We start from the raw sequence: 18,810 nt of genomic DNA, 5'->3' as shown, positions 1-18,810 counted from the left end.
TGATTCTCTGAGTCAGTCATCAAAGAGTAGATTTGTATTATTGCAGATCATTATTCTGGCTCCTTTTCATTCCACTGTGAGGATGCAAAGTCCTACTCATCTTCAAATCATGCCCCCCATGATAGGAGAGACCCCTGCACTATATTTAGCCACCAGGACCACTTGTGGCCGGAACAAAACGCAGTAGAGCGCATCATTGGCCAGCTGTACTGCCAGTCACTCAAACAGCCAAGTGGACAGGCTGTAATAGTTTACATTGGAGTACACTGTGCCAAATTTAACCACGGGGGGAGGGGGCAGGCCGGACATGGTTGAGAGTTTGTCCATTAGTGTGTTATGGTCAGTGGCAGAAACTCAGCTGGGGAGGTCCTGGTTCCTGCCTGCCTGACTTGGTATAGAACTGACGCTGTGGCTGGTAAGAGCCAACTTTTCCTATCCATTCAAGGGCATTGCTAAGAGGCCCCGAAGAACACGCTTGTTCCGAGACCTGCCAACACAATGGTCGAAATGATGGATCCTCAAAGGCACATAGGAGTTCAATACAACCAATATAGAAGGTGACGAGGTGGGTGTGTTAATATTTACTGTGTGAAATCTGTCCAGACAAAAGGTGTGACGACATTTCTTTAGAGAATCTTTTTTTTTTTTTTTTTTTAAAGATCACCTGTCTTTGCCCCATGCACAACATTATTTGAGGTGTGCCAATATGAACTTCAACCTTGTATAGCTGGTGTTCCCTTTCACTCCGAGCACTGATCACGTTGCCACCAATGGGGCCACGAGGGCCATGACTTGCAGGCTCATGACTAGAAGCCGACTTTCCCTGTCCACACATGCCAAATATATACCCTCTTAAAGTAAATATAATCCTGTTGTGGTCTACGTGGAATATTCCAGTAGTCACCGAGTTATATACTTGATTTAACAGCCTGACTCTTGAGACTCATTTGCTGTAAGCTCTGTTGAACTTGGAAAGGCATTTTAGAGGAGGAGAATACTGACTGCAACTGTGTGATTGTGTTATTTTAGTCATGTAACATATACTGCAGTGTATGTATGCACAAAAGGATTTGGACACCTCGGCATTACATCAGCATAACTTTGAAATGGAAGAAAATATGGAGTTGATCACCCTCTCGCAGCTCTAACGGCCCACTCTTCTGGGAGGAATTTCAGCAAGATGTTTGAGAGTGTCTGTGGGATCTGATTTTCATTCCTCTGAGGGGAGCAATGTTGAGGTCAAGGATTTGTTCAGGTTGTTTCTTGCTAAACTCACCCATGTCTGAATTACTATTATTATGTTACATTAACAGACAACTTTTTAGCTTGTTGTTCTCCATTTTATTTTTATTAGTACAATGTATAATGTTTGTTTTTGGTCCCTGATATAGTAAAATTATCTTTAAAATGTGATTTATACTCAAGTGCGACTATGTTTTTTTCCTCTTTGTTGTGCATTTTTGGCTGGTGCAACTTGTAGTCCAGAAAATACGGTAAACACACCCAGCTGTAATGTAGCCTCTTATTGAGGATGATTTTTTTTTTTTTTCAGCAGCAGTAGTAGTAGTAATGACAGTAATTGGAGAAGTCATAGCAGCAATACCAGAAGTAGTTCTAGTCATATCTGTATTGCTGTTGTTGTTGTTCATAGTATTCATCATATTTTGGGAATTCTTTAAGTCTGTATTGAAATCCCACCTGGTTTCTAAATGTTTTAGAGATTTTTTTTATTTATTACAACGAACTAAACATTTTCCCAATGCTTGTATTTCCAGCTGTGTGATTTACATAGACAATGGGGGACTGGAATCTACTGGGAAAGCTTCTGGAAAATGCCCAGGAGCATTCCACCGTGGTAGGTAAGGTGTGGCTCACAGTCCTGTTCATCTTCCGCATCCTGATCCTGAGCGCCGCCACGGAGAAGGTGTGGGGCGACGAGCAGTCGGGCTTCACCTGCGACACGAAGCAGCCCGGTTGCGAAAACGTGTGCTACGACATCACTTTTCCAATCTCCCATGTTCGCTTCTGGGTGCTGCAGATCATTTTTGTGTCCACTCCTACACTGATCTACCTGGGTCACATCCTGCACCTGGTGCGCATGGAGGAGAAGCAGAAGGAGAAAGCGAAAAATCTAGAGCATCCTCTAGAGAAGCCAGCCCTCCTTGTTGCTGCACACAAGCACAAAAAGGTCCTCATGAGGGATGAGAAAGGACATGTCCGCCTGCAGGGGGAGCTCTTGCGCACATATGTCTTCAATGTCATATTTAAGACCCTCTTTGAGGTGGGCTTTATTGTGGCGCAGTACCTGTTGTACGGGTTCGAGCTGAAGCCCATGTACACATGCGACAGGCCGCCGTGCCCCAATGTAGTCAACTGCTACATCTCCCGTCCCACCGAGAAAACCATCTTCATCATCTTTATGCTTGGCGTGGCCAGCGTTTCCCTATTCCTCAACCTCATTGAGATTTATCACCTTGGTTTCACCAAATGCCGGCAGGGCATCACCTTCAGGAGAGGCAACCAGTCACCCGACACAATCTCCAAGGGACACAGTGACCCCGAAGTGCCATTTGGCCCGACATATGACGACTACTTTCATGAGCATCGCCCTCCCAGCTACAACCTCTCGCCTCTTTCCGATGGCACCGACTCATCCTTTCACCCCTGTAATAGCAAAGCGGCCTACAAACAGAATAAAGACAATTTAGCTGTGGAAAGGAGTGGTAGCAAGACTGAGGAATGTGACCTGAAAGGGAAGAAGCGAACGGGAGCTGCCCCCGGGTCACCCACGCAAAGCAGGCAAGGCCGCAGTGCCAAGCACAGCAACAACAAGTCTAGAATAGACGATCTGAAGATATGAGACGTTGCTCTTTCTGAGTGGTCTTACATTTCCTTGAAGGGACTTAATGCAGTTTGGGAACATGTACTCATGGTGTAGGTTGGACTCATTCCATATAAGACTTTCAAGGTCCACTGGGCTGCTTTGCTTTTGTGAACTTCTATTTCCACAATAGATGCTGGAAGTGGCAAAACCTTACAGTGGAAGCTCCAAAATTGTGGACATGATCCTAAACGTTTCATAAAGCCGGTGGTCCTCAAAGTTGAGGGCACATGTGCTTTTTTTTCTTCATCCTTTTATCAACTGTTAAAAACAAGTCAAATTATACAGCCCTAATTCATTAAAAGAACTCAAAAGGCTTAACAGACAGATAGTATGAGATATTAAATGCTGAGTAATAAAACTAAGTAAATCGAAATTGCTGTTAAGAAGTGCACTTAATGGGAATGGCAATATTATTTGGAGAGCGACACTGTGATCCTGCGGCATGTTGCTGAAATTAATCCGTTGTGCTATTGAAAGTGGTTTATTTAATTTAAAATGGTGAATTTAATTTAAATCTGTTAATTTTTTGCTTATTTTGGACTGACCAGCCAGTTCCTTTCCATTTGTGGCTCTGTTCATGACACCTTTCTGGTACCTGTCAGGTGGTTTGACAAAGACAAAAAAAAAAAAAAAACATGGATCATCTCAATGTTCATATGGCACAGCTGTGGGCGTCAAATTTTTTTAATATATATATATATATATATATATATATATATATATATATTTAAACCTTACAACTTTTGAGGTTGTACTCTAGTGAGTTTTCCTAAGCTTGTTGTGTCCCTGTAAGGTGAAAATGAATGTTTTCTACATTTCGTACACCACAGATAAGTGTATTTTTGACAGCCCTTTAGAATTTGTATAACGTAATTGAAAAAAGCAAACACTTCATGTACAAGTATATGTGCCTGCTCAATGTGCTGATATCATGTCCTGCTCATCTGTCAATATTTGTGTCGCATCCTTGAATTGCAAAAAATACGTATATTCGCTAAAAGTCTCCAGCGGCTGGAATGTACTGTATGGACCAGTGTGTCAATGGGCAGTGTTTGAACCGAGTCCAGAAAAATTTGAAAATTCAAAATGATGTTAAACAGTTCAAATTTCAGTACTATACTTTTTCAGTCTATGCACTTGTTTTCAAATATTATCTTTAAATGAGTAAAATGCATTTGAAACAAATCTCTTTACAATGGCTTTAACTGATTTGTGAGCACTTTTTCACCACTGACTGGGATCATTTGAGCTAAGGAGAATTACAATGAAGTAGGGGTTTACTCGAGTTTAAATATTTAAATATTTGATGTTTCAATTCCATTTAAGAAGTTCCCATTGCTACTGCCACAAGAGGAGACATGTTTGTTTCAGACCAGTACTTATTTGATGAAATAAAACAGGATGAACTTTGTCAACTATCAGCATCCATCGGTGACAAGTTGCATTCTGTGTATTGTTGTGAAATTATTAGCAGGAGTCAAAACACTGCAATTCCAGGGTGTACAGTGCCTTGCAAAAGTATTCGGCCCCCTTGAATCTTGCAACCTTTCGCCACATTTCAGGCTTCAAACATAAAGATATGAAATTTAATTTTTTTGTCAAGAATCAACAACAAGTGGGACACAATCGTGAAATGGAACAACATTTATTGGATAATTTAAACTTTTTTAACAAATAAAAAACTGAAAAGTGGGGCGTGCAATATTATTCGGCCCCTTTACTTTCAGTGCAGCAAACTCACTCCAGAAGTTCAGTGAGGATCTCTGAATGATCCAATGTTGTCCTAAATGACCGATGATGACAAATAGAATCCAAATGTATGTAATCAAGTCTCCGTATAAATGCACCTGCTCTGTGATAGTCTCAGGGTTCTGTTTAAAGTGCAGAGAGCATTATGAAAACCAAGCAACACACCAGGCAGGTCCGAGATACTGTTGTGGAGAAGTTTAAAGCCGGATTTGGATACGAAAAGATTTCCCAAGCTTTAAACATCTCAAGGAGCACTGTGCAAGCCATCATATTGAAATGGAAGGAGCATCAGACCACTGCAAATCTACCAAGACCCGGCCGTCCTTCCAAACTTTCTTCTCAAACAAGGAGAAAACTGATCAGAGATGCAGCCAAGAGGCCCATGATCACTCTGGATGAACTGCAGAAATCTGCAGCTGAGGTGGGAGAGTCTGTCCATAGGACAACAATCAGTCGTACACTGCACAAATCTGGCCTTTATGGAAGAGTGGCAAGAAGAAAGCCATTTCTCAAAGATAGCCATAAAAAGTCTCGTTTAAAGTTTGCCACAAGCCACCTGGGAGACACACCAAACATGTGGAAGAAGGTGCTCTGGTCAGATGAAACCAAAATTGAACTTTTTGGCCACAATGCAAAACGATATGTTTGGCGTAAAAGCAACACAGCTCATCACCCTGAACACACCATCCCCACTGTCAAACATGGTGGTGGCAGCATCATGGTTTGGGCCTGCTTTTCTTCAGCAGGGACAGGGAAGATGGTTAAAATTGACGGGAAGATGGATGCAGCCAAATACAGGAACATTCTGGAAGAAAACCTGTTGGTATCTGCACAAGATCTGAGACTGGGACGGAGATTTATCTTCCAACAGGACAATGATCCAAAACATAAAGCCAAATCTACAATGGAATGGTTAAAAAATAAACGTATCCAGGTGTTAGAATGGCCAAGTCAAAGTCCAGACCTGAATCCAATCGAGAATCTGTGGAAAGAGCTGAAGACTGCTGTTCACAAACACTCTCCATCCAACCTCACTGAGCTCGAGCTGTTTTGCAAGGAAGAATGGACAAGAATGTCAGTCTCTCGATGTGCAAAACTGATGGAAACATACCCCAAGCGACTTGCAGCTGTAATTGGAGCAAAAGGTGGCGCTACAAAGTATTAACGCAAGGGGGCCGGATAATATTGCACGCCCCACTTTTCAGTTTTTTATTTGTTAAAAAAGTTTAAATTATCCAATAAATTTTGTTCCACTTCACAATTGTGTCCCACTTGTTGTTGATTCTTGACAAAAAATTAAAATTTTATATTTTTATGTTTGAAGCCTGAAATGTGGCAAAAGGTTGCAAGTTTCAAGGGGGCCGAATACTTTTGCAAGGCACTGTACCTTAGTGGGGATTGTGTCAGTCTCAGGAGTTTTAAATACCGTAATTTTTGGACTATAAACCGCTATTTTTTTCACCTCATTCTGAATCCTGCGGCTTATTTGTTGATTTATTTGGGTTAATAGGTAACACTATTTGACAGCGGCATAATAAGACCGTCTTAATTATGACATAACACTATGATGGGCATTAATGAATGCTTATAACATGTCATTAAGTGTCATCTGGCAAATTATGTCACTAACTCCATTTATGTCCAGCTCGGATCTTTTACATTCATTCAAAAGTGAGATAATTTGCCCGATAACACAAAATGACATCTGTCATAAGCATTCATTAATGCCCATGGCAAGTGTCATGTCATAATTATGATGGTCTTATCACAGTTTTATGGTGCCACTGTCAAATTAAGTGATACCAAATACCATAACTAGATATTAGTGAAACAACTGGAACAGTAACTGAAGAAATAATTGGCACAGAACATGAATTTTGATTGTTATTTACTTCTGTACCGCTGGAATGCATGCTAGGAGGCATGTTGGACAACAACCGCACTGACAGCAGAGGTTGACTGACTCCCCCAAGGAGCAATGGTGGCCAAATGAAGCTTCTTGAAGCAATGAAGCTTTGCAGCCAAATGGTTCAAAGTTCATAGTGGTTCATTTGGACTTATGACAGTCTTATGAAGCCACTGTCAAACTGTTACTGGTTATTATTGTTTGGTGTATATACCCCATACAACAGTGAGTACAGCTGCGGCTTATAGTCCGGTGCGGCATGTCTATGAAAAAAATGCCGTTTTTGTGTCAAATTTGGTGGGTGGGGGCTTATAGTCAGGTGTGCCCTTATAGTCCGAAAATTACGGTGGATATAATGAATCATTATATTATCACCGAGCAAAAACATCAACCAAAGCTGAATGATTTGTATATCAGATTTTGTTATTAGATGGCTGTTAATAGCTTGGTCACTGTCTTAAATTTGTCACCAAGAACTCAGTGTCATGAAAGCTAATAAACTTGTTATCTACTTTGAGTAGAGTACAGGACGGTAAAAATTAATGATTTGGGGTGTGCAAGGATTACTTGTCGACTGATATTTGTAATTAGGTTTCATCAGTGTTTTCACACCCAAACCCTCCAAACAAAATGGATGGTGTGTATACTCACACAGGTACACATTGAGCTCATCCAGGAAATCATGTTGGGGCCTCTGGTGTAAAAGAACAACTTGTAAATAGCATGTTCATGACGACAAAGCCACCTGCCTGGTGTGATAATATTCCTGTTAACACTTGATTTCAAGGGAAGAGGAAATGTTTGTTTGCTCTAATATAAATCCACTAAAAAAAAGAGATCATTTGATGTCTGGGCATATACTTGTTTTTTCTTGTTCGACCAAGTGCTTCTTCAATAAGAAACACATTTTTGGCTCAAATGCAGGGGTGCACATATTTGTTTTGCCCAGGTTCTCGGAGGAGGACCTGGAAATGTGACTTGGTCCTCATGGAGCTTGAGAGCCGACCCACCTGATGCGATAAAGTTATGACAAGCTCTACTTAGAGCCAATTACCTCAAATTAATTACATTAACAATAAATGCTTGATTACCATCAACTGGCACAACAAAATTGCCATTACTTTGAAGCGATATGTAAAGAAATAAAGATAAAAGCACTAATTCAAAATAAAGGGCATTATGCGGCTCCCACATTAACTCCAAGCCTTTGTAAAAGTGGGATGTCCTCCTCATAAGAGCTCATTGAACGTGCATGTTTAGCTTTGTGAAATGCGAGCAAAAACACGTTTGTCAGTGCATGGCGCTGTTCTTCATTAACTTTATTCCGCCACTTGTCCATAGGGCGAGTGGGGTCCTGTCTGACATCGATAGTTTACTTAATTGCCAAATGCTCTGTTTTTTTCGCTCATTTCAAAGTGGGGATGGCTGAAATTCTTTGACCCTACATAAAATGCGCAGCTCTTATCACCGAAATTGGGATTCTCACGGCAAATTTTGTACCACATTTCCGTGCAAGCATCATTTGCTTCTAGCCATGGTACCTCCTGCAGCCACTTTTCAGCAAAAGTCCTTTTTATCGGTAGCTCCCGTGACGTCTCTGTCGTCTGTCTGTCTTTTGACGGAGGTGGGAGAACAGGGAAAGAATTACTCAGTGGGGCCTGCCTCTTTGACATTTTGAGAAGTGATTATCTCGTGTCCGCCGCAAATACAGTGGTCAGCCATCGGTACGCAAAAGCGTATGGAAGCCGTCGAGGGCCAGCGCGTTTGTCTACATCCAGTACGCATGCACGCATGCGGACCACTTATGTGCACCCCTGCTCATATGTTTTCAGTCAAAATAATGGATTTCCAAACAAAGAAAAACTGTGAGAGTAGGCTTATTATCTGTGTGTTGCCTCTATAAATTTACAGTAATGTGGTATTTCATAAAACAATTTTAATCGCATTTTGCAAATGGAACCGCTAACCAGGTTTTCGACATACAAAATTATTGTATGTAATTCAGTAGTTTATTAAATAGCTGTTAGAGCAAATGAAATAAATGTACTATATCTCGCATCTTGCGCCTTCATGAAAACACTTCAGACATAATTATCCTGTTATTATCCTCAGTATGTTATGTTAATGGCTCACCGTTTTTTTTTTTTTTTTTTTTTTTTTTTTGTTAAGACAAACCTTCAATTAGTTTTGCTTCAGGTGAAGCTGCGTGAATAAAAAAATCGGTCAGCCCCAGTTTCCTTCCCCAAAACAGGCCCTTCGCTTTTCTACCCCCTGGCTCCAATGATGCGAGTGAGAAATTTTTAATGTGTAATAATCATCGGTGCAGCGGTTACTTAAAATGAGCCCACGGGGACACCCACTGATTTGGTTCTAAACACCAGACCCCAAAGAAACACCTGATGAGAATTTCATGGGAAATAACATCTTATTGTTGCAATAAAAATTAGGAAATTACTGTAGATGTCCACGTAAGGAATTGTGTCACATTACTCACACACACAATGTAATGAAAGCAGATTTAAGGTATTTTTACACAACATGAGTGAGTTCCTATACATTTGTGCCGTTATATTTGGGTTTGTCATTTTCTTCCAGAATAGCTCATGAATTGTGTCTTGGGACAACATTAAAAAAAAAACCACCAGCGAACCAGTAAAAATAAATTGGACGTCTAGCGCCATAAATGGCATTGAAAGATGAGCATTCACAGCCATTCCTCCGAGTTTAAATTAATTGGACGTCTATCATTCTCAGTGGCAGGCAATTAGTAAGATCAGTGGTTCTTACCGAACCCCACAAGTTTCACATGTGGATTCACCGAACCTTTCAGAATGAGATAATAAAGCAAATTTTTCAAATTCAAAAATAATATTTAAGCTAGCACGCTAATTAGCAACTAGCAAATTCCCGTTAAAAATGCCTCTCATTTTGACAGCATGTTTTATAAACAGGTCAAAATTTGAGACCACACTGCCCGTTGGTCTGTTGTATTCCCTCTTACCAAGGGCGAGTCAACGATCCACTGAGCAAACCAGTTTCTCATCCCATCAGATCGAGGACTAGCAGTTAAAAGAACTGGATTAAGCCTGTAAATTGGCAGCAAACCAGTCCAAAACCTGGTCTAAAAAGCCACCTTGGCTAGATTTAATCAGCATACAAAAATAGGGCTCTGCATTTCTTTACCTGCGCCGAACCCCATAGACTTACTCACCGAATCCCTGGGATTCAATTGAACCCAGGTTGAAAATCACTCAGTCAGTTACTATAAAATATTTTTTAATAAATGTTATTATTATTGCTGGAGGTCATAACCAGAGTGTATTTGTTATTATTGAATTTTATTGCATTTTTATTATTTTAAAAATCCTATGAAAATGATTATTAAGTATAATCGTTTAAAAATAATAATATTAATCATTCTAATTAAAACCAGGCGTTTACCTACGTGGGCATCACATTTTGGGTCATGTATGTGACACCCGTAAATCAAATAATAATATTTTAATTTATTATATGTCAATATTGTAGTCCACATGGCCCAAAATGGCACTTCCACATGGACGCCAGGTCGTTTCCGTTTTTTTTTTTTTTTTTTTTAATTTTTATTTATTTTTTGTTTTGTTTTGTTTAATTACCAAAAATTGTTACTTGCGCGGTTAAACCACAAGCATCTGCAGACAGGCCTCCTCATAGACCTCCGTCAGCAAATGCTACTCTGCCATCTGCTGGACACTGAAGGAAACTTCCATTTTCTAGCTGTAGAGATTGTTGATGAATTCCAAAGGGGTTTCCTCATCTTTTCAGTCACAAATTCAATAAATGATTATAAACATTTGAGTAAAAACCATGAAGAAGCACTGAAGTGTTTACTTAAATCTTTGGCTTTGGGAAAGAGTAGTTCGATTTCAGGCCTGTGTTTCATTACACAGACAGTTCACATCCAACCTGCTAATGTGTGATAAATGATAAACAGCCAGAAGCGTTGCTTAGAATTTCAGTAGGTTTGCTTGACGCTTTTGAAGAAGTAGCCAAAAGGACATGCATTTCATGATGTGTGCTGACTGGATGGGTCTTATTGCCTGCAGGCCTGTCGCGTCATCACCAGCACTCTGCCCCTTCATGACACGGCATGGCCCAAAAATTACATTTGCAGAGTCAAGACAGAAAGAAACAACTGCAGCCGTGCTCTCTGAAGCGCATAATGGTCATTACAACATGGCGTTTTGTCCTGGCTTTCATGTTGTGAGTACCGTGGCATCCTTAGGGGTGGCCATACATCCTGCATTATGAAGGACAGTTGTTGAATTTTAATGCCTTGACTGCATCCTGCACAGCCTCATTGAGCAGGACTTATATTTGTCCTATCTACTGGAGTTGAACCTGAATGCAACACACTCCAGTGTGTTCGTGAGTGTTCGCTGCATTAAGAGCAGATAGTCAATATTAAGCGCTTTGGAATGTACTATTTTACCTTAACATCTATTAAGAACAAGGATTTTTATTTTTTGCATATATTTATGATGATGCAATTTCAGTTGGCACATTTCAAGCCATAAATTGTCTGCATTGTGGCACTGCACTTTGCATTATGGGAAATAAAAATAAACTGTCAAAAATAAAATTTGCCTTCAACAAATACAGTTTTCCTATTCACTTACCAGAGTTGGGTAGTAACGCGTTACATTTGCTTGAGTAACTTTGTGATAAAAAAAAGAAAAGTACTTCTAAGAGCAGTGTTGTCACAGACTACTTGAAAAAGTAATTTACTTACTGATTACGCCTCAAAAAGTAATCTAGTTACTTTACTGATTACGTCATTATCAAATTAACTAAGTTACCTTAAAGATGGAAAAAAAAAATACTGTCAAAAAATAAAATTTGTTTTCTCCAAATACATTTTTCTAAGAGTAGTTTTACTAAACCATACTTTTTACTTTTACTTGAGTAGATTTGTGAGGAAGAAACTTTACTCTTACTGCACTACTCTGGGCTATACTAGTCGTTACATTTTTCCTCTTTATTATAAATATTAGATTTTATTTTTTTCCCCCCAGTGATGCCAACAGTAGCTCTACCAGTTTCACCAATGAGACGTCAAAAATAATTACATGACTGTATTATACCAATCAGACGCAAGCTTGCCATCCTATTAACGCGGCGGCCTGTTCAATCATTTGGCGTCTTTGAAGCACTGTAAAAAAATAAGTATTTGACATAGAGCGCTGCCCTCAACATGACTCGAAAACGCAGATTTAAACCTCTCTCCCAGTTTTTATTTGGCACTGATTGACCTCGGAAAAATTGAGATATGATCCTTTTAATTTCATAATAGGAACTATGAAGGAACTTTTCACCATTTAGCTATTCAAACTAGGAACTATTTTCTCCACTAGAGGGCACTCATGCTCTTTGGACGAATGATGCTTCAGTTCTGCAGTTTTTTTCATAGGTGGAGTTTGACTTTTGGGGCATGAGGGCACAACATGTTGATGACCCCGAAACGCAGTATTGGCAATAAAATTAACTTACAAGAATATTCATAAGTTGAAAGTGAGTGTTTTTTTTTGTTTCCCCTCATTCTTTAGAGGAATTCTAAATCAGGCTGCTTAGGACAGCTATTCTTTTCGCTAAGATCGTCATCCATTTGGTACGCCTGCCGGTGTCATGCCAGTGTAGTCACCCCCATCAAAAATTGTATCCTCTGGGCGGAGACACTGCACTGCACTGATTTGCTTGATTTCTGTGTTTGTTTGTTTTTCTCTCTGGGATAATGTAACAAACATACTGAACGCAAAAAAAAGGCAATGTTTTACTGTTTTACTCGTAGGATGACCTATAACTGTTATTACTGTAATTCAAATCCTGTTTGGAGTTTCTCCAGTTTAATAAACGTCAATGTCCAAATATATAATTGTGGTTGTTTTCTGGCTTCAATTCATTGTTTTAAGTCGACATAACTCATAACTAATGTGCGTGTGCGCTCCCATGGCCAGTGGATACAATTTTTGACGGGGGTAACAACATTGGCAAAATACCGGTTGTGGCTCTGTTGTACAATTACCGTCTTTAGTGGGGCAAATTGAAACTCCGCTCACCATTTTGGCGGTGCTCTCTGGCGTTTCATGGTCCACATTTTCAATCCTTGGTTCTTGCTCAGTAGTTGATGTCGCTTTTGAAAGCTTAGGTTTGAAAAAATTATGTATATCCATCTTGCCTCATCAGTAGTGATGGGACGAAATGGGTCGAGGTTCCGAAGCTTGTGTCGAGTAATGGGAGGGGTGTTTCCACGAAACTTGTAGCGAGGCACGCGTCATTTCAGCAGAACCCGGAAATGGTGACGTGAGAAGCCTCGCCGGCCGGCTGAATCTGATGTACACTTCGGATGTGATCCGACGTTCGGCGCGCATTGCAAACACAGTAGGCTACAGACTACGGTATAAATTGGTTGCAAAACGCAATGGCGATCGCCTGTTATCTCACATTTTGTGCATTTCGGGCTCCTGTACTTGTTACATGATCTGTGCGCAACACTGCAACCAGTGCAATCTTTTTTCGAGCCTTGTCCTTTGCTTGCGATGGAAACTGCGCAAAAAAAGCCATCCTCCCCTGTATGGGAACATTTTCATTTGATTGCTTTCAATAAGGTAAGGGAGAAAAACTACATTAATATAAATGTGAGTGTGTGTACCTATCTGAACCAAACATCAACAGAATGAAAAATCCATTAGTGTACTGGGAGGCACAAAAGAATACCTACCCAAATTTATATAAACTGGCACTCACATTTATCTGCACCCCAGCTTCATCTGTGCCTTGTGAAGGAATATTTTCTAAAGCTGGTGAAATATTGTCCAAAAAAAAGAAACCGTTTAAAGCCAGCCACTGTGGGAAAGCTATTATTTCTCAACAAAAATGAATAACAAATTATCCTTACCACTTGTTGTATTTTGTTCACATACTAAATTACTAACATAAGCACATTCATATCTTTGTCATTATCAAATAACCATTGAATTCTTAACAATGTTGACCTCTTGGGCTTGTAGACCACTTGATGGCGCCATAGAGTAAATGAAGCACAATGAAGCTTTGCTACATGTGCAAACCAATTGGCTGTAAAGCCTCATTGCTTCATGAGGCTTCATTTGGCCATCCCTACTCATCAGTCCTCGGGTAGTTTTGGCTAAGCAACGCAAATGACTGTCTAAGGTGCTAGTCACATGATATGTTCGAAAAATAATTTTGAACCATTATTAAAATATATATTTTTGGTCATTTCGTTCATTTTTGTTGTTTTATTGCTTTACAACTTTTTTAGACAATATTTTACCGGAAATTTGTTAATTTTCAAATTTTATTTAGGAAAGTCAATTACATTCAATGACACTTTTCGGTCACCGGGGGTGGGGCTGGGGGGGGGGGGGTCCCCCCCTTCAAATCCGTATATGTTTTTTTCTCTCTCTTCAGTGATTTTTTTTATTTCTTTGGTTTAATGCAGTTTGTAGTAGGTTATAGTACATTGTAATCATAACAGTTCATGTACTGTAGATAAGTTTGTGCTGAGAAAAAAACACAAATGTAAAAAAATAAATAAATAAAAATCAGACATTGTAAGCAGCTACTCACAATGTTACTCATTACTTGAGTATTCTTTTCAACAAATACTCTTTCACTTGGACTTGAGTACATTTTTGTGGATGTCTAATTTTACTCTTACTTGAGTAATTTTATTTTGAATTAACGCTACTCTTTATTGAATAAAAGTTTTTGGCTACTCTACCCACCTCCTGTTATGGTAGATTTTTTAAAAATTGTCTTCTGATGAACGTGTCTTCAAATCACTGCGTTGTCTTGCATGTGACTGTTTGGCGACTAGTTCAGGGTGTGGTCCACCGTTTGAAGATAAGTAGTACATAAAATTAATGAAATCATGTCGAAAATTATATGTTTCTTTCCTTGCTAAATACCACAGTCTCCTTTTTTTAAACGTCGTGTGCGAACCAGCCAGTCTGTGTCTAAAATTATACGTCCATGAAAAAGAGCAACCCGGAAGTTAAATCTTCAAAGTAAAATTGGTCACTTTCACAAAACCTTGAAGAAATTCATGCATGCTCAGTTGAAGGTCTCGACCACAGTGCACTTTACGTTGAAAATCCGGTGCCGGAAACCCTACTTCAGGTGGTTTGGTTTCCTGTTATGTACAATTCACCAAAATACTCCACGCCACGGACGACTTTCTTTGGCAAGTGCGACACTGTAAGGCATTCTGCTGTTTATTTGAGGTATTGTGCATTGATACATGAATTGTTTTGCTATGAAGTTTCGATATGGGGATATCGTAAGATGCTAATATTATCTGCTTGCTCGAATTACTGCTTGAAGTATATTCGTTGGACATGATGCGTTGAAGCAGAAGAGAACCCGGAAGTGATTGATTTTCCACAAACACGTAGAGAACGTCTCCATTATTTAAATCTTCTTTTTTTTCTTTTTCTTACTGTTAGAGTTATAATGAAGTGATTCAAAGCACACAAAAGTGAATTCCTCATAATTTGCCCCGATTTCGAAGTTTTACGATTGGTCAACAATATTTTTTAGTTCAACAAACAGCCCCGACACATTGTTTAAAAATGTTGAGACATTGAACCATGTTATATCTATCTTTGAGTAAGTATTCCGATGATACGTTGTCTATTATAAACGGTGAGAAAATAACCAAGTTTAAGGCTCGATTGAATTTCTGTTACAATCCCTGACCATAACGACCTTTAAACGACCATATTTTTATTGTTTGTCATAGAATAATGATCTTGGTATCATTGGAATCATACTTTCATGCAGATTCTGTTCATGTCAGTTCGTTTGCATTCAATTTTTATTTATTTTGTTACATACCTAAAGGTTTAAGTTAACATGGTTGTTCAACTGGACAGAATTTAGATCCACTTTATTAAATTTGTAAATATATCTAGTGCAGTGGTATACAGGGTGCCCCCCCCCCCCCCCCCCGACACACTCAAAACAGTTCTCAAATTTAAATAGGCATGATTTCTTGATTTTTTCCCCCCAGAATAACAAGAAACTGCTGCTAAAACTGATTTACTATTAATATGTGTTGAAAAAAAAATAAAATACAGTAGTAGTTAAAGCTGCAGTCTCTTTTTATCCTGACCCCCCCCCCCCGACACACACAAAACAGGTCTCAACTTCAAATAGGATCATTTCATGATTTATTTTCCCAGAATAAAAAGAAACTGCTGCTAAAACATTATATTTTATTATTATGATGATGATGATGTGCTGAAAAAAATAAAGTACAGTAGTAGTTAAAGCTGCAGTCTTTTTATTCTGGCAAGAAAAAAAAAATCATGAAATGACGCCTATCCAAATGTGGGCCCTGTTTTGTTGGGTCACCTTTTAGAATGTGATGATTTACAGAGGAAACATTTGAGGGAAAACTAATCTGGTTTCAGCAAGTACAACAGGGTTACTGGTTCAAATCACCATTCTGGCCCTCTTGTGTGTAGTTTACATGTTCACCACATTTTTTCTCCTGCTTCCTAAGTTTATTGAAATCTTAAAAGTGCCCTCTAATTGCCAGGTGACCAGTCCAAGAAAGACAACCCACCTCTTGCCTAGAACTATTTATTGTATATTGTAAATACTGAAATTCTTTTTGCCCCCTCCCCCCATGATACTCTTAACTGCTGCATTGAACCTATGTGTAAAACACATGTAAAACTTCAAACACTTGTGCGTTTTTGTCTTGGATCCAGACCGCAACAGTCAATCTGGACCTCAACATTCCTAACACAACCAGCACCTCAGTGAAGACATTTTAACAACTGACGACGTAGCGCAAGACTGAGAAATAAACCCCCCAAACAATTTACCACTGGATCCAGACATGAGTGAGTTGTCAGACTTTAAACGAGGCCAAATAGTTGGCACTCAACTTGGTGGCATGTCGGTGCGCGACTCAGCCAAGCTGTGCGACGTGTCGAGTCGGACGGTCATCAAAGTGATGAGCCTCTACAACAATTATGGACACGTCCCACCCGCCAGGAAAAAGCAAAAACTTAAAGGCCAGACCAAAAAGAGCACAGTGGAGAAAGCTGGTGAAGATGAAGGCGCCGCTGGAAATCCGCTGTTGGACACTGGGGTCAGCATACTCAAAAATAATGAAGACAAGAAAACACAGTCCAACACGGAACAAAAGGAGTAAAACTTTTCTCAATACATGATTGGTAGCATTATGATTAATATGTTTTCCAGTGGCTAAGTCAGTGTTTATTTGGTATGTATCTCCACTCTAGCATGTTAAATAATCAGAAAGTATGATTTGTAGTATATATATATTTTTTTGTCCTGTAAAATTTGTGTTTATATGTTGCAATACATTATCTATTGCAAGCAGTATTTTACAACTCTATGAAAATTTTTTTTTACATACGGCCTGTCACGATAATTACTACATCGACTTATCGTCTAGCAATTTTGTCTTTCAGGGCACAGCAAATTACAACATCTTTTTCATGCCTTCTCTACCTTTATAAGCAAACTAGCTTCTACTGGAGGCGGGACTTACACAAATACAAACACATGCTGTGGATAATAACGATGGTGCCAGTATTACTGATACAGATAGTATTTGATATTTAAAGTAGATGGCTCAAAAATGGTCAATTTTTCATGAATGACATTTTTTTTTCTGGTATGATTTATTAATATCTTGTAGTATTATGACAGCAGGAAAAAAATTGAGACTAACACTTCATGCAATAGTTTCTGGGAAAATGTATTATCCCCAAAAAAAGTTTTTTTTTTTTTATCATGATAGGCCTTTTTGACATGGTATTTTTTTTTTTTTTTTTTTTCAGTTAAGGCAGTTTGGTGACAGTTTGCTGAAGAATAAACAATGTAAAGCAAAGCAATTTGTTTGTGGAAGACATTTTTACATTGGTATACAGTATGTAGAAAGTTTGATTGGGTTGTCTTTGAGTAGTATGGAAAACAATAACTAGCCTGCTGTAGATAACACCACACTATATTTCACTGCCAAATGTTCACCTGTACCTTTGATCTTGGCGGAAAATTAAAAGGAAAAAGGCCGCAAACTGTTGTTCCCATTCACTGTGTCATGGCAGAACAATGTAATGTTTTCATTAGATGGCAGAAAGTACATTACTAACATGTCCATTGACTTATTCAAACAGGCATGAAAATCTCTCACCTTTCGGCGAAATTCGCCATTTTGAAGTCAAAAAGGGCGACCTACGTGAATTGCGTAGATCCTAGGAGAAATTCTTTTTGGGGGGGGGGGGGGTCGGGAGGTTTTATTTAATTATTATTATTATTATTATCATCATCATGTGATTAACTTAGTACGTAAACTGAGCACTTAAGAACACAGTCAGCAAATCCTTCTAGATGCTTCGCTGACGAGAACCAGTCATCGGCCCAAGCTGCGTTCCATTATTCCAAACGCGCGCACTCCTTACTGTACATGGAGTGCTCGGAGAGCCTTTGGTTGCATTGCAAAGCTGCGAAAACAAAAAGCAGGCCTTATCCACACCGGGGCAGACCAGAGCGCAGCATACACACTTGCCTGTATTTTCCAGCAGATTGAATTTGGTGAGTAATGGTTTCAATCGTTTTCACATTTTGCGATATAAAAAAGTTACTGCCATTCGTTGCAGCTTGCATTGAACACTGCCAGAGCTAGCCAAATCTCCCATGAAAAAAAATAGCTCCCGTTAAATTGGCGTCAAGCTTGTGTATTTAGCGGTAATATAAATGAAGAAACACACTGTTGAGTCAAATTAAGCGGCATGCTCTCGGATGGAGGGGGCGCCTCGCATCGCTCCCGTCGTCCGCCTGAGACGCGTTATTTTCGCCTGGGACTTGAGCTGACGGCCGGTGTCGGCACAAAACACCGGACCGACGAGTGGTGGGAATGACTCTTGCGTCTTAAAGCGTTTCAGAAATACAGGGATCCCTCGTTTTTCGCGGTTGATGGGGACCAGAACCCGCCGCAGTAAGTGAAAACCGCGAAGTAGCGCCCTCCCCCCTTTTTTTTGTGCGTGTTCAATGTATTTATTCAGATTTTACACTGGAAAAAAGATACATATATATGACATGTTTTTTCACTTTTTTCCACCAAAGTATCATTTATAAATGGTTTTCAAGCAATTCAAAATGTAAGAATTATGATAGGTTTTAAACATGTTACTGCCCCACCGAATTATTTTTAAACAAGAATAAAGTAGTA

At 39.4% G+C, this 18,810-nt stretch overlaps 1 protein-coding gene across 1 annotated transcript; it reads left to right on the top strand.

Moving 5' to 3' along the window:
- The first annotated feature begins 347 nt into the window (after positions 1-347).
- LOC130924026 (gap junction alpha-3 protein-like) lies at positions 348-3,485 on the top strand. Its single transcript, XM_057850320.1, has 2 exons — positions 348-565; positions 1,776-3,485. The coding sequence occupies exon 2, from the start codon at positions 1,796-1,798 to the stop codon at positions 2,858-2,860; it is 1,065 nt and encodes a 354-aa protein (XP_057706303.1). The 5' UTR covers positions 348-565; positions 1,776-1,795; the 3' UTR covers positions 2,861-3,485.
- The last annotated feature ends 15,325 nt before the right edge of the window (positions 3,486-18,810 follow it).

Source organism: Corythoichthys intestinalis, chromosome 11 (assembly GCF_030265065.1).
Source record: "Corythoichthys intestinalis isolate RoL2023-P3 chromosome 11, ASM3026506v1, whole genome shotgun sequence".
In the NCBI taxonomy this organism is placed as follows: Eukaryota; Metazoa; Chordata; class Actinopteri; order Syngnathiformes; family Syngnathidae; genus Corythoichthys; species Corythoichthys intestinalis.
Note: the sequence above shows the minus strand (reverse complement) of the source record. Positions and strands in the feature narration are given on the sequence as shown.

Bases quoted from the DNA above. Each gene is read 5' to 3' on its own strand.
- LOC130924026 (XM_057850320.1), top strand. From the start codon at position 1,796: ATGGGGGACTGGAATCTACTGGGAAAGCTTCTGGAAAATGCCCAGGAG.